Consider the following 15,571-nt stretch of genomic DNA (forward strand, 5'->3'; position numbering starts at 1 on the left):
ACAAAGGAGACCAATTATACTGAAATATAGGTATCAACTGAAAAAAAAAAACAAGTTCATGGCTTCCAGGCTTAGAACCCCTGATTTAGTTTTATAACCATGGGCAGATCAGTTAATCTGAGCCTCTGCTTCTACAGGAGGGGAAAATGTGCACCACCCACTTAATGGGGATGTGGGATAATGTGCTTTATACATCTATAGGAGGGTAAGAGTTTATTATTAGAGAGATCCAACCTTCCGATTTCACATTATAGGAGATAAAGGATAACACCTACTGTCTTTACATTTTCCTTTATCTTCCTGTGTGTGGAATATTCCATAAATGATGTACTTGTTTTCTTCACAATCTCTGTCAAGCCTTCAACTTGTATACCAGCCTAGTAAAACAAAATGAACAAAAAACAGCCATCAGTCAGTCAACAAACATTAATTGTTTACCATGTATTAGGTACTGTGCTAAGTGCCAGGGATACAAAAAGGCAAAAGACAGTTCCTGCTCTGAAGAAGTTCATAGTCTAGTGGGGGAGGCAACAAGGAAACAAAATATATGCAAACAAGCTATGAACAACACAAAATATGAAATAATTAAAAGAAGGAAGGCACCAGGATTAAGAGGAATTGGGAAAGGCTTCCTATAGAGGATGAGATTTTACTTGGAACTTGAACAAGTCAGAAGGCAGAGATGAGGTAAGAGAGCATTCCAGGCATGGGGGGACAGTCAGAGAAAATGCCTGAAGCAAAGAGATAGAATGTCTTATTTGAGGAACAGCCAGGAGGCTACTGAAGAAAAGAGGTTGGGGAGGAAGGTGTAGGAAGACTGGAAAGGTAGAGGAAAGAAAAGGCTGGGTAAGAAGGGCTTTGGACACAAAACAGAAGATTTTGTATTTGATACTAGAGGTGATAAGGAGTCATTGAAGTTTATTGAATGGGGGGAATGGGAGGGGTAACAGTCACTTTGGCAGCTACATGGAAGATGGATTGGAGGGAGGAGAAATGTGAGGCAGATGGTCTCACAACAGGTTACTGCAATAGTCCAAGCTTGAGTAAATGAGGGTCTGACTCAGGATGTATCAGAGGCGAGAAGGGGGCATATTTGAAAGATGTTACAAAGGCAAAATCACCAAGTCTTAGAAACCCATTGGATCTGGGGGTTGTGAGAGGGTGAAGAGTCAAGGATGATACCCAGATTTTGAACCTGAAGAATCAGAAGTTTGGTGGTGCCCTTGACAGTAACTGAGGAGTTCAGATGAGATGGGGAAGGTTTGCAGGGATAAGGAACTTGTGGCCTTGAGGCCACATGTGGCCCTCTAGGTCCTCAAGTGTGACTCTTTGACTGAGTCCAAACTTCACAGAACAAATCCCTTTAATAAGAGGATTTATTCAGCAAATCTTGGACTCAGTTACACCCAAGGACCTAGAAAGCCCAGAAAGCCCTCAAGGCTGCAGATTCCTCATCCCAGTTTAGGGAGAAAGTTGAATTCCATTTGAGGCATGTTTAGTTTACAATGTCTTCTAGAGATCCAGTTTGAGATATATGAAAGGCAATTGGAGATATGAAATTGGGAATCAACAGAGAGGTCAGAGCAGGGCAGGGAGATTTGAGAATGGTCAACATGGAAATGGTTATTAATTCTATGGGAACTGACAAGATGACCAAATGACTCAGTAGAGAGGGAGATGAAGAGACAGCCCAGGGCAGAACACTACAGGACATCTACAGTTAAAGGAGACTGAGAAGAAATAGTGGGATAGATAAGAGAAGAACCAGGGAGGAATCATGTTCTGAAAACTTAGAAAAACAGAGAGTATCAAGGATTAGAGAGATCAACAGTGTCAAATGCTTCAGTGGGGTCAGCTAGGATGAAGACTAAGAAAACACCACTGGATTTGACAAGTAACAAATCGTTGTTAACTACAGAGAGAAGTTTTGATGGAATGGTGAGATGACAAAACAGATCCCTAAGGGATGAGTGAGTAAGAGGAGGAAAAGTGGAGGCACCCACTAAAGATGACCTTTGGAAGGAATTTAGCCACAGAGGGCAGGAGGTTTAAGATGATAGTAAATGGGAATGGAAGAGTTTTTTTGAGGATGGGGAGATGGGGACATGATTGTGGAGAGTAGGGAAGAAGCCAGTAGACTAGAAGAGATTAGAGAGAAGTGACAGAGAGGGGGATGATGGAAGGGGCAGTCTATTGGAGGAGACAGGATGACATGGGATTGCTTGTGCAGGTGGAAGGGTGAGCCTTGGTGAGAAGCAAGGCTACTTACTCATGTGAGACAGAGATGGAGGACATGGGGCAGAAAACATTTGAGTAATATGAGAAGCGGATGGAGAGGAAAAGGGGGAGTGCAGGGTGAATGGACACAATATTTTTTAATCAAATATCAGGTAAGGATCTCAGCTAACTGGGGGATGAGATAGGAGAGGGATGAAAAGATTCAAAGATTCAAAAGAAACACTGAAGAGTAGGATGGTGAGTTGATAAGCAAAGCACAGAAGCATTGCCTAGCAGGTAGAACCCAGTCGAGGGTCTGTAACATAAACTATCAATCAGTTACCAAGCATTTACTAAGTACCTACTATGTGCCAAACACTGTGCTAGGCACTGAGAATGCAAAGTCTGGAGCAATCTCTGCCCTTAAGAGTTTAAATTCTAAACATAAATCATTAATCAGACATTAAATGAACAAACATTTATTACACACATCATCTGCCTGGAGCTCTGCTGGACTCTACAGGATGTTAAAACGATGGGGCAGCTAGGTGGTGCAGTGGATAGAGCAACTAGCCCTAAAGCTGGGAGAATCTGAGCTCAAATCCAGCCTCAGATACTTATCTGCCGTGTGACCCTGGGCAAGTCACTTAACCTTGATTGCTTTCAAAAGAAAAGAAAGGAAAAGAAAAGAAAAGAAAAGGAAAGGAAAGAAAAGAAAAGAAAAGAAAAGAAAAGCCAGACAGTCCCTGCTCTCAAGGAGCATATGTGTTACTACAAGGGAAATGAGAGGAAGTAGAGTACACTCCAGAGGATAGGAGGATTTATTTGAAGGCAGTATATTAAGTTCAGAGCAATAATTACCTCTATAAGACTGATGGCTCCCCCAGCAAAGTGTGCCCCCAGACTGGAGATGATGGATGTTGGGAACAAAGTCTCAGGGCTGTTTAAGATGAAGAATCTCACGAAAGCACCAGCATCATACTCTCTTGGAGTACAATAAAGAAGACTGTGGCTATTTATTCTGTCTCTTGTTGCTTTGTGTTCTGCCAGAAAACGTGTGTGCCCTTTTGATATAAGATTATGGTATGTGGTTGCACTTCCTGTGATTGGAAGCCTGGGGCAGAGCCAGACAGAGCAGGGTAAAGTCTCCTCAGAATCACCTCTTCTCAGCAGTGGAAGAGACCTCAGTGCCTGTCTGGTACCACTGAACCTGACCAAGAATTCCCTCAACGATGTAGCCTGCAAGAGACCACCTGGCTTCTGAATAGAGACTTCCAACGAGAAAGGATAAACCCACAGCCTGGGAAGGAAGCCCATTCTCTGGGGAAAACGCCAACCATGAGGGAGACTCTCCTGACTTTAAGCTTCAATTTTTCTCTTTGTGATGGCCACCCTTTGTTTTCTTTTCTGCCCTCAAGGCTAATCAATCAATTCTAATCCATTTTCTTCTTGAGAAATAGTTCATGACAACATCATTTCCCCAGTCTTTGGCAGGTTCAGCATCCCCAAATTCCTTCAGTTCAACTGGTACCTGAGCAAAGATCCCCCCAGAACATTCCTGACTAGTAGTCCCAGATCTTCCACTTGAAGACATTCAATGAAGAGTCCATGCCCTCTCCAGGTGCCAGAGGGCTCAGTCATTTCATGTGAGTTATGTAGATGACTCTGTGCATAGCATTATTATTAATCCTTAATCAAAGCAATTCCCTGCCCCAGACTATGATGTTGGTGACTTCCTTTTAGTGCTTTACACCTCCCTCCTATCTGCACCATTTTCATTCAGCCAGGTCCGTGCTCCATGCTCATGATGCCTTGGGTCCTACTATTGGACTCAGCAAAATTCATTCATGCTAAGATGTTGCTGACTTAAAGAGCTATCCCATTAAAATCATTTGAATATTTTAAAAGTATAGGATTTTTTTCTTTCTTTTTCCCAATGGGGAAAGAGGGAGAATGAGAGGGAGAGAAAATAAATATTCATTAACTGAAAAATTTTAAAGTTGAAAAAAATTAATTTCTAATAATAATGATAGTATTTTTATAGGATTTTATAGATGGTTTATCATTTGATACTCATAGTAACTCTGTGATGAGTGTTATTTTATCCCTTATTTTACAGAAGGGGAAAATGAGGCTGAGAATGGTTAAGTAACATGCCCAAGGTCACACACCTAGTAAGTGTCTGAGATTGAATTTCAACTCTGGTTGCTGGTTCAACTCTGCTACAGAGACTCTGTAATACTAGGGTCAAAGGATGGACTCTCCAGTTCGGCTAAATAAATTCAATTGTAGGTGTTCAGAATACTGTGTTTAGTCCTGGGTCTCACACTTTAAGAACAAGATGGTTATTAGCTGCTACAGATCAGAAAGGAAGTCAGGATGACAAAGGGACCAAACCATGCAGCTGAAAAAAAGAACTTGGAGACACAAACAACTATGAGGGGGTGAGGAAAAGAGATGGAATGGAATTTCAGAATTGGAGAGCTGAAAGCAGACTATCTATTTAGTCCAACCCATACACAAAAGGAATCTCCACTATAAAATACCAGAAAAGTGGTTGTCTGATCTCAGCTTGAAGACCTTCTAGGAAAAAGAAGCCAGTTCCTCTCTAGGCAGCCCACTCCACTTTGGAGCAGCTCTATTTCTTAGAGGCTTTGGACTGATGCTAGCCCTAAAATGATCTCTTTGCTACTTCCAACTTCTGGTTTTGCCTTCCGGGACCAAACACAACAGATCTGTCTCCTCACTTTGGAAGGGCTGTCATGCAGAAGAGGAAGTCAACTTGTTTCGCTTGGACTCATAAAGAGGCAGGTTTTGGCTCAATGTACGGGAAGCAACAACGATGACAAACAACTCAATAGTTAGTGAAATGAATTAACTGTAGAGGATATTGAGTTCTTTATCACCATAGGTCTTCATGCGGAGACTGGACAACCACTTGATAGGCACATTGTACTGTGTACACACATACTTTGAGTTGCAGCTAGACTAGATCTTTGAGCTTAGACAGCATCTGGTCCAAAACTCTGATTTTATAGATGACTTTTAAGATCCATCTAAGCTCTAAGATTCCAAGAATGGAATGAACAAAGGAATGAATGAGAATGAAATGTAAGTATTGTGGTACCTAGAGAAATTTTGATACTCCTCTTTGTCTATGGGTAATCTTAATTTTTCAATCTTAGAATAGGTTTAAGTATATGCGATTAAAATCAATTCTATGATGTTGCCTAGTGAGGTTTTCTTAATTTTACATCACCTCTTCACTTTGCTTCAGAGGAATATAACCTGGCTGATCATGATTCTACTAAGTGACCTTCCCCACTGCTGTTTAGAAAAGTCAAGGTCATATACTGCATCCCAAGCCATAGCTAGTTGCTGTGACTTTTGACTTGTCACTGGACTCTGTTGACTCTGCAGGAGAAAGTGAGGCTGATGACTTTGTGAAATGCCTCACTTAAATCTGATTCACATGCAAGTCAAGCATTGGTCCTCTTCAGGATGAAGAGCAATCACCACCATGGAATCACAGAACTCAGAGGCTGAAGTGACCTTAGAGACCATAAGACATATCACAGCAGGAAAAGTTGTATACCAGAGTGGAAAGAGAAGTAAATGTGAATCCTAGCTACACTTTTTAATCTTTGTGATTCTGGGTATGTCACTTCCCTTTGTGAGCCTCAGTTTACTCATCTATTAAATAAACATGTCAAACTAGATAAGTTCTAAGGTGTCTTTCTGATCTACTTTCGATGAGTATATCCAACTCTCTCATATGGAAATAGAAACTATGTTCAATAGAGTTGTTTAATAGCTCAGAAAGCAAATGAATCCTGACTCAACCACCTACCACTTGGGTGACCTTTGCAAATCACTGTCTCTTAAATCCATTTTCTTGTCTGTAAAATAAGGGGCTAGAATAGATGACATCGGGGGTCCTTTCCATGTAAAATGTTATTACACCAAATTAAAATGGAGTAGAGGAAGGTAACAATGCTTCAGGGGGAAAAGCTCTCAACCAACAAAAATTTACTATGAATGCTAGTAATCCACTAGACTATGGGTATCTGCAGGGCAGGAACTATGTTTTGGCCTTTCTTTGTTATCCTAGTATTTATTGCAGTGCTTGGCATACAGTAGGCATTTCATAAATACTTGTTGACTTATTGACTTGACCCTTAAAAAACTGAAAAAGAAAAAATGTCCTGCAGTATAGTCCTTATGGAAACAACCCCACATTATTCCTTTTACTTACTGAAGAAACGGGAGACATGAATAGCTTTACTGTAGCGGTAAGTCGGGTGGTCCAGTTTGGGACTGAGGAGTTTGATGGCAATGTTGCTTGCTGCAGACCTAGATAAAATCAGCACCAGCACACAAATCCAGTTTAAGCCCTTTCCCAAGTACACAGACCTCCACAGAGATGAACAATCTTTTGTAATCCTGCTTATTTTATTTTATGCATTAAAACATCATTTTTGTTGATTTGGGGGGCTGTCTCCCTATCTTGTCCATTGGTCAATCAGGGGCCAATCCTACTACCAATTGGCATAAATTCTTGATCTGATCCAATTGAGATATTAATATTAGCTATTGTTGTTTTGATTGCTATGGGAGGTACATAGAACATAGCCTGGGACTTACATTGAAGGGAGCTATATCTCCTTGCTTTTCTTCTTAGCTTTGAGACACAAAAAAATTTGACATCCAGTACTTAATGAGACACATCAATGGAGAGATAAGGTAGGGTTGGGTGTGTGGGGATGGGGGAGGGAGATAATGTTGACAGCTAAAACTGAATTTTCCAGTCTATAGTCATAACAAAGTTGTCTTTAGTTTTATAAAGTTGAACTCCAACAACAGGAAGCAAGAATATCCCAGAGTCAGTCCTTTTATCATGATGAGATCAAGGTAGCATGTCTTGGACAAGTTCTAATTGATCAGGAGCATTCAGGATTGTCACCATCTACATCCTTGTCCTGACTCAGATTAAAAAAATATAGGTACCAACCTGGAAAACAGTTAGTTGGACTTTTTATACCAAATGAGATGCATTGGAAATTTTATTTCCCATAAGGCTTTTGCTTAGAAAGTGGTTCTTTAAGGACAATTAGTTCTAAAGCCTCGTAAACATGTTCAATGATAAATGAACATAAGAGATAGCTAAAGAAGGCAGGATAAATAGCAGCAAAGATGCCCAGAAATTCTCAGGAGAAAAATATCCATGAAGTGAGCCAGCCAAGAAAACCCGTGGCCTCAGATATCTTTCCACAAAGGCAAGATGAGGTAACGAGAAAGATGTAGCAGAGCTTTTAATGCAAAAAAAAGATGGATTTGATCCCCTAAGTACTACTGAGAATTAGTGGGTGAGGACCTAGGATTAGATTATAGCTTGGAAAGGTACAATTTATTCAAAAGAAACAGGAGACATAAAAAGGTGGGGGAAGGGGAACAGTTGTGTTGTTTATTAAGAAAATATATTCATAGGAGGAAAGGTGGCACAAAGCTTTGGGGGTGAATAGTGGCAAAGGCAAAGAAAGAAAGAATATTGTCGTCTGTACGCACCATAGATGATCTGGACAGAAAGAGAACAAAATATAAGGTGTATAACCAGATTATAAATGTGAAGTCATAAGAGAGTAGTAATAGGGGATTTCAATTGTTTGGACATCTGCTGGTGCTCTCTCTCTCCCTCTCCCTCTGCCAAAACCAGAGCAGGTAATAATTTCTTCACCAGCTTTAATGATCATTTTCTCCTTCAAAAGGTTGAGGAACCAACAAAGGCACTTCTAATACAGGTTTGATTTTTGCCAATAAGGAGAAGCTGGTTGCTGGGGTAGAAATGATGGGGCCCATGGGAGAGCAACTTAAAATTTGTGACAGTGGAGAGGAAAACTGAGCAGTCTGAAGGACAGCCTAAGTTTTAAGAGTAAAGATTTCAAAAGCTTTAGAGGAAGGTTTAGGGATAATCTCTTAGCTAAATTTCTACAGTGGATGCCAGACCAAGAAACTTGGGAATCTTTAATGCAGAGGTCTTTATCCTGGGGTATCCTGCCTTCTGAGGGAGATTCATGGATATATTTCCCTTAGAAGGGAAAAATGATATCTATATTTTTGCTAATTATTAGCCAAAATAGAGCACTTCTTTTAATTATGTAAAAATATTATCCTGAGAAAAAATCCATACACTTCACAGACTGCCAAAGAGGTCTGCAACATTAAAAAGGTCAAGAATACCTGCTCTAAAGCATTAAATTCTTAAAATTGGGTTTTGGACTATGAAAAAAATCCCATGTGGTACTGAGCTATCGCTAAAAGACCAAATCTTTTAATATACATAATCATTTAATATATTTTTATTTAATATAATATAATAATTAAACTTGATGTAGTCTCATGTATCAATTACAATCACGTGGCTTACCTTTGGGGAGAAAATTAAGTTATAAAGATACAAAGAGGAAAATTATACTAAACAAAAAGAGGTTATCTAAAAAGACATCTAAATTCTAAAAATTCTAGAAAGAATTGTTTATTCATTGAAAAAAATGTAAAGACATTAATATTGCGAATGTACAAAATAATCAAATGAAACTATGAGCAAGTTTGGTCCTGGAGAAAGAGATGGGGAAATGTGCTTCCACCTTCCATTGGAAAGGTGGGAGATTACAGGTGTGGAATGTTGTGTAAGTCATTCATATATTAGTTCGTTTTGCTTCATTGTTTTCTGCATTTTTGGTTACAAGGAAAGCTCACTGGGCAGGGAAGGCAGGGAAGAGGTATGTTTGGAAATTATTGTGATAGAAAGAGAAAAAGCGTCAATGAAATTAAAAAAATAAAGAAGACATACAAAAATTGGAAGCAAGGACAGATAATGTCCCAAAAAATGGTGCTATCCTGTAAGAATTACATCTGGAGAGCTAAAGCTCGGAATGACTGAGGTTCAGGAAGGGAAAGCCAAGAAAAAACAAAATGGAAGATCTGACTTAAAAAAACTAACTACATTAGGAAAAAAGGATTAAAGAAGGAAGAAGACTTCTGAGCAGAAAGAATGAGGAATGATAGCAACGAATACAGGAGGGAAGAAAAAGCTACTCAACTCTTATCATGATTATTTTCTCTGCCAAAGAGAAAGATCTTTGGATTAGAAAAGAGAGAACAAGTCTAAAGCCTGATTGTTGACCATGGCAAGAGCAGAGACTTCGAACAAAGGATGGAGGCAAGGAATGGGGGTCAGTGGTTTGACATGATCATCTAGTTGATTTTGTATCTCCCATTTTGTTTCCAAGGAAAGAAGGAGGGAGGGATAAAGGAGGAGGGAAGGAAGGAAACAAGTATTTATTAAGCACCTACTATGTGTCAGACATTGTGCTAAGTGCTTTCCAAAAAAATAACTCATTTGATTCGTGCAGCAACCCTACAAGGTAGATACCACTAATACCCCCATTTTATAGTTGAGGAAAATGAGGCAAACAAAAGTTAAATGATTTGCCCAGGGTCCCACAGCTAGTTAATTTCTGGATTTGAGCTCAAGTCTTTCCCACTCCAGGTCCAGAATTTTTCCATAGTGTTGTCTAGATGCCTAGGACATCAATGGTTTCAGACAAAGGGAAAACCAAATTATCTAAGTTCCATGTGAGTCTTATAAGGTTTCTTTTGCAGAGCTCCCCCTGCAAAAATGAGTTTGGGATACAGAGTGCCCGTAAGGAAATTATTTAGTACCTACATGATCTGTCCTCACCATCAGATAGTGTTATGATTCAATAGAGCTGGAGGTGACCTCAGAGGTCAATTAGTCCAACTCCCTCATTTTATAGGTGAAGAAACTAGAGTCATAGAGATGAAAGGTGTCTAAGGTGACAGAAATAAGACACAGACTGAAGTTTTCTGTCACTAAACCCAGTACTATTTTCTACTTTACCATGAGGTCTCTGTATTTCTTGGGGGCAGAGATCTGGTCTGTAGTGATCCAGAGGAGAAGATTCAGAGACAGATTAAATACCAATGAGAGTTTGATATTTTGTTTCCAAAGAGTTTGGTTCTTAGAGATGAAGACCCACGTTCTGGAGAAAAAAGGCTATTTGTGGCCAAGGTTCTGGTAACTGAGAGACTCATTACAGAGATTAAAGAGATGCTGAGAGATTGATAATGTGGATGTGAATATTTTTGGCCTGCTTCTTTAAAAGAGGTGAAGCTTAAACCTCTGTGCTACCAGCTAGAAGAGAGCTGGGAAGTACCCAGTCTTACGAAGAGAAAATTTCTCAGTTGAACATTCCAGCTGAACCCAGAAGCTGCAAGCACAATAAAAGCTCCATAAATACTTACACAGTTGAGCAATGCAGCAAAGCTGGGCAGAGAGCATAAAGAAAGATTACAGACCATTCTTTCATGCCCAGAAGAGTCTGCTTGCCAGTCACTGGGATGATCAGGGAGCAGGTCTAGGGAAAGCAGAAAAGTGGCATCCCCAGAGGACACTGACATCTTCAGGCATGAATACACCTTTCCATAGGTGTAGTCTGCCCATACATGGTAAACATATGCCCTTTTTTTCTTTCTCTTGTTTTCCCTAGGTTGTCCAATCCTCCCACCTATGACATGTACAATGTGAGAGTATGAGATATGTTATGTTGCAATGTCTTACCATGCTATTTCATTACATATGTCCATTCTTAACCAAATGACTAAACTCTGGCTAACTAGACATAGTAATCACATTGTGGGGAGGAGTTTGTGAGCTGCAATTTTTGAGTGTATTCAGATCCACAGAATACTTGGTGGCTATTTGTCTGAGGGGACCTAAATACAAATGGGGGAGCATTCCCAAGTGCTACGTAAAAGTAGACAATAGGGAGTTTTTACTGGAGATAAATAGGGAGTTACTAAGAAAAAAACCTACCTGCCTTTGATGAGCTTTAATCACAGACCTAGGTGAACAATAATCTGGAGTGCTCAATACACTGGCAGATGTGGTTGTTGAATCTCTCCATGAGCTTTGAAAGGGATCTTTAAGGTACCTCTTTTACATCTAGGCAAATCAAACCAAAAGATAAACAAGGACTTGAATAGAACTTTAGAAAAATTAGATGTGCTAACTCTCCTTTGATTGCTGAAAGGGAATAGGAAGGAATTCGCATAATTCCAAGCTATATAGGGCACCTTTAAAAAGACAAATCAAGTATTCTGGCATAAAGATCTCACCAAACTTCAAATGAGCAGAAATACTGGAAAAAAGAAACTTCATCATTGATCACAATGTAATAAAGCTATGTTCAATAAAGAGCTCTTAAAGAAGGAATTGAAAGGTAAATGGAGACTAAATAACATAATTTTAAAGAACTGGTGAGTCAAAATATATTATAGAAAAAATAGGAAATTTAATCAGGGAAAATTATAATAATGAGACAATATACTCAAACTCCTGGGATGCAACTAAAGCAAAGTGTTTGGGAAATTTAGGTCCCTAAACTCTTTCATTAACAAGAGAAAGAAAAAGAAAACAATGAATTGGGCAAGCAACTAAAAAAAACCCAAACTTGAAAACAACAAAGCAAAAATCTCAAACTAAATAAAGTGGTAATTAATAAAAATTGAAAGCAAACAATATTATTAAATTGATAAATACAATTAGGAGCTCTTAAAAGAACTAATAAAATAAATAGCTAACATGACTTTTTTTTCAAAAAGAGAAATTCAAATTGTTCACATTGAAAATGATAAATGATAACTCACAGCAATTGAAGGGGAAATAAAGGAAATTGTAAAAAAAATTGTTTTGTTCAATTATACGCTTATAAAACTGAAAACTTAGAGAAAATGGACAAATACTTTCAAAAGTATAAAATGTATAGATTAAACAAAGAAGAAAAAGACAATTTAAATAAAACAAAAACTTTTCAAAAATTAAACAATCCATGAATTAAACCTCAAAGAAAAAATCTCTAGGAGGAGATGACTATATCAAGGAACTCTATCAAACATTCAAAGAATAATTTATTCCAATATCACATAAATTGTTTGCAATAATATGAAGAGAAAGCACTTTTATAGTCTTTTTTTGTGATACAAAGTTGGCCTTGATTACCATGAAGAGACAAAGGAGATAGAAAACTACAGACTAATATCCCTAATGAACAGTGAGGAAAAATTTTAAAATAAAATATTACCAGATAGGCTCTAACAACATATTAGAAAGGTTAAATGCTATGACCAGGTTGGATTTATGCCAGAAATAGTTGGTTCAACATAAAGGAAACTATAAATATAATAAATCTTATTAACAACATAAATAATAGGAACCATATGATTATATAAATTGATGTTGAAAAGGCTTTTGACAAAATTTAGCATCATTCATTATTTTTAAAAGTATTTAGAGGGGGGCGGAGCCAAGATGGCGGAGTAGAAAGACGTACATACACATAGCTCCGAACACACAAACCTCAGAGCGGCTAGAGGGGACCAATCCACGGTGAATTCTGCACCCAGAGGCCACGGAATATTGGAGCGAGGGAGATTTCTGTTCCGGAGAGACCTGCAAACCTCTCGCGGGGGGTCCTTCGCGCTGCGGACTGGGCACTGGGACTGGGAGCTGAGTGCAGCCCTGCAGCGGCAGTGACACCATGAGGAAAAGATCCGAACGGGCTACGGAGACGGGATCTCCAGTGGCCACGCGGGTCCCTCCACCCACAGAGGGACCTGCAAACCTCTCGCAAAAGGTCCGTCGCGCTGCAGACGCGGAGAACAGCCCAGACCTGTGGCGGCCGCGGCTCCGAGAGGTACAGATCCGAGCAGGCTTTAGGGACGGGATCTCCAGCGGCGGCACAAGCCCCCCCACCAACAGGTGATGAGGGTCGGTGAGAGAGTCTCTTTGGCGGGTCGAGAGGGGAGTGGGGTGCCCCTATGGCTCGGGCCCCCCCGGGAGATAGAAGCTGAGAGGCGGCTGCAGACAGGGGCTCCCCAAGCGGGCAGGAGCCTGGATCCATTGTGGAAGGTCTGTGCATAAACCCCCTGAGGGAACTGGGCCTGAGAGGCGGCCCTGCCCCAACCTGACCATCTGAACTTAATTCTCACACTGAATAGCAACCCTGCCCCCGCCAAAAGCCCTGAGGCGGGAAGCAGCATTTGAATCTCAGTCCCCAAACGCTGGCTGGGAGGATCAGGAGGTGAGGTGGGTGTGAGGAGAATATTCAGAGGTCAAGCCACTGGCTGGGGAGAATGCCTAGAAAAGGGAAAAGAAATAAAACTATTGAAGGGTACTTTCTCGGAGAAAAGACACCTCCTCCCTTCCTTTCTGATGAGGAAGAACAATGCTTACCATCAGGCAAAGACGCAGAAATCAAGGCTTCTGTGTCCCAGCCCACCCAATGGGCTCAGGCCATGGAAGAACTCAAAAAGAATTTTGAAAGTCAAGTTGTAGAGGTGGAGGAAAAACTGGGAAGAGAAATGAGAGGAATGAAAGAGAAGCATGAAAGGCAGATCAGCTCCCTGCTAAAGGAGAACCAAAAAAATGTTGAAGAAATTAACACCTTGAAAACTAGCCTAACTCAATTGGCAAAAGAGGTTCAAAAGGCCAATGAGGAGAAGAATGCTTTCAAAAGCAGAATTAGCCAAATGGAAAAGGAGATTCAAAAGCTCACTGAAGAAAATAGATCTTTCAAAACTGGAATGGTACAGATGGACGCTAAGGACTTTATGAGAAAGACAGATATCACAGAACATAGCGAGAAGATTCGAAAAATGGAAGCTAATGTGAAATATCTTATTGGAAAAGCAACTGACCTGGAAAATAGAATCAGGACAGACAATGTAAAAATTCTGGGACTACCTGAAAACCATGATCAAGAGAAGAGCCTAGACATCATCTTCCATGAAATTATCAAGGAAAACTGCCCTGAGATTCTAGAACCAGAGGGCAAAATAAATATTCAAGGAATCCGCAGAACACCGCATGAAAGAGATCCAAAAAGAGAAACTCCTAGGAACATTGTGGCCAAATTCCAGAACTCCCAGATGAAAGAGAAAATATTGCAAGCAGCTAGAAAGAAACAATTCAAGTATTGTGGAAATACAATCAGGATAACACAAGATCTAGCACCCTCTACATTAAGGGATCGAAGGGAATGGAATAGGATATTCCAGAAGTCAAAGGAACTAGAACTAAAACCAAGAATCACCTACCCAGCAAAACTGAGTATAATACTTCAGGAGAAAAAATGGTCTTTCAATGAAATAGAGGATTTTCAAATTTTCTTGAAGAAAAGACCAGAGCTGGAAAGAAAATTTGACTTTCTAACACAAGAATGAAGAGAACCATGAAAAGGTGAACAGCAAAGAGAAGTCGTAAGGGACTTACTAAAGTTGAACTGTTTACATTCCTACATGGAAAGACAATATTTGTAACTCTTGAAACATTTCAGTATCTGGGTACTGGGTGGGAGTACACACACACACACATGCACACACACACACATACATAGAGACAGAGTGCACAGAGTGAATTGAAGAGGATGGGATCATATCTTAAAAAAAAAATGAAATCAAGTAGTGAGAGAGAAATATTGGGAGGAGAAAGGGAGAAGTTGAATGGGGCAAATTATCTCTCATAAAAGAGGCAAGCAAAAGACTTATTAGTGGAGGGATAAAGAGGGGAGGCAAGAGAAAAACACAATGCACACTCATTTTGATAGGAAAACCTATCTCATAATACAGGAGAGTGGGGGACAGGGGCACAAGCAGTGTGGGGGGGAGGATGGAGGGGAGGGCATGGGGAGGAGAATGCAATCTGAGGTCGACACTCATGGGGAGGGAAAGGATCATAAGAGAATAGAAGTAATGGGGGTCAGGATAGGATGGAGGGAAATATAATTAGTCCTATACAACACAACTAGTATGGACATCTTTTGGAAAACTACACAGATTTGGCCTATATTGAATTGCTTGCCTTCCAAAGGGAAGGGGTGGGGAGGGAGGGAGCTAAAGAAGTTGGAACTCAAAGTGTTAGGATCAAATGTAATGTTCTTACCACTGGGAAATAAGAAATACAGGTTAAGGGGTCAAGAAAGCTATCTGGCCCTACAGGACAAAAGAGAAGATGGAGACAAGGGCAGAGAGGGAGGATAGAAGAGAGAGCAGATTGGTCACAGGGGCAATTAGAATGCTTGGGTTTGGGGGGGGGAGGGGATAAAAGGGGAGAAAATTTGTAACCCAAAATGTTGTGAAAATAAATGTTAAAAGTTAAAAAAAAAAAAAAGAAAAAAAAAACCAAAAAAAAATAAAAGTATTTAGAAAGCACACATATGGACTTTTCCTTAATATAGTAAATATAATTTATCTAAATCTCTGAGAAAACATTATA

At 39.9% G+C, this 15,571-nt stretch overlaps 1 protein-coding gene across 1 annotated transcript in view; it reads right to left on the reverse strand.

The window, feature by feature from the left end:
* LOC140529886 (vitellogenin-2-like) overlaps positions 1-15,571 on the reverse strand; it is a 63,001-nt gene that overhangs the window by 21,280 nt on the left and 26,150 nt on the right. Inside the window, 3 exon segments of the mRNA XM_072648880.1 lie at positions 276-377; positions 3,079-3,202; positions 6,469-6,570. Coding sequence (XP_072504981.1) covers positions 276-377; positions 3,079-3,202; positions 6,469-6,570 — 328 coding nt within the window.

The sequence above is a fragment of the Notamacropus eugenii genome, chromosome 2 (assembly GCF_028372415.1).
Source record: "Notamacropus eugenii isolate mMacEug1 chromosome 2, mMacEug1.pri_v2, whole genome shotgun sequence".
Taxonomy (NCBI): domain Eukaryota; kingdom Metazoa; phylum Chordata; class Mammalia; order Diprotodontia; family Macropodidae; genus Notamacropus; species Notamacropus eugenii.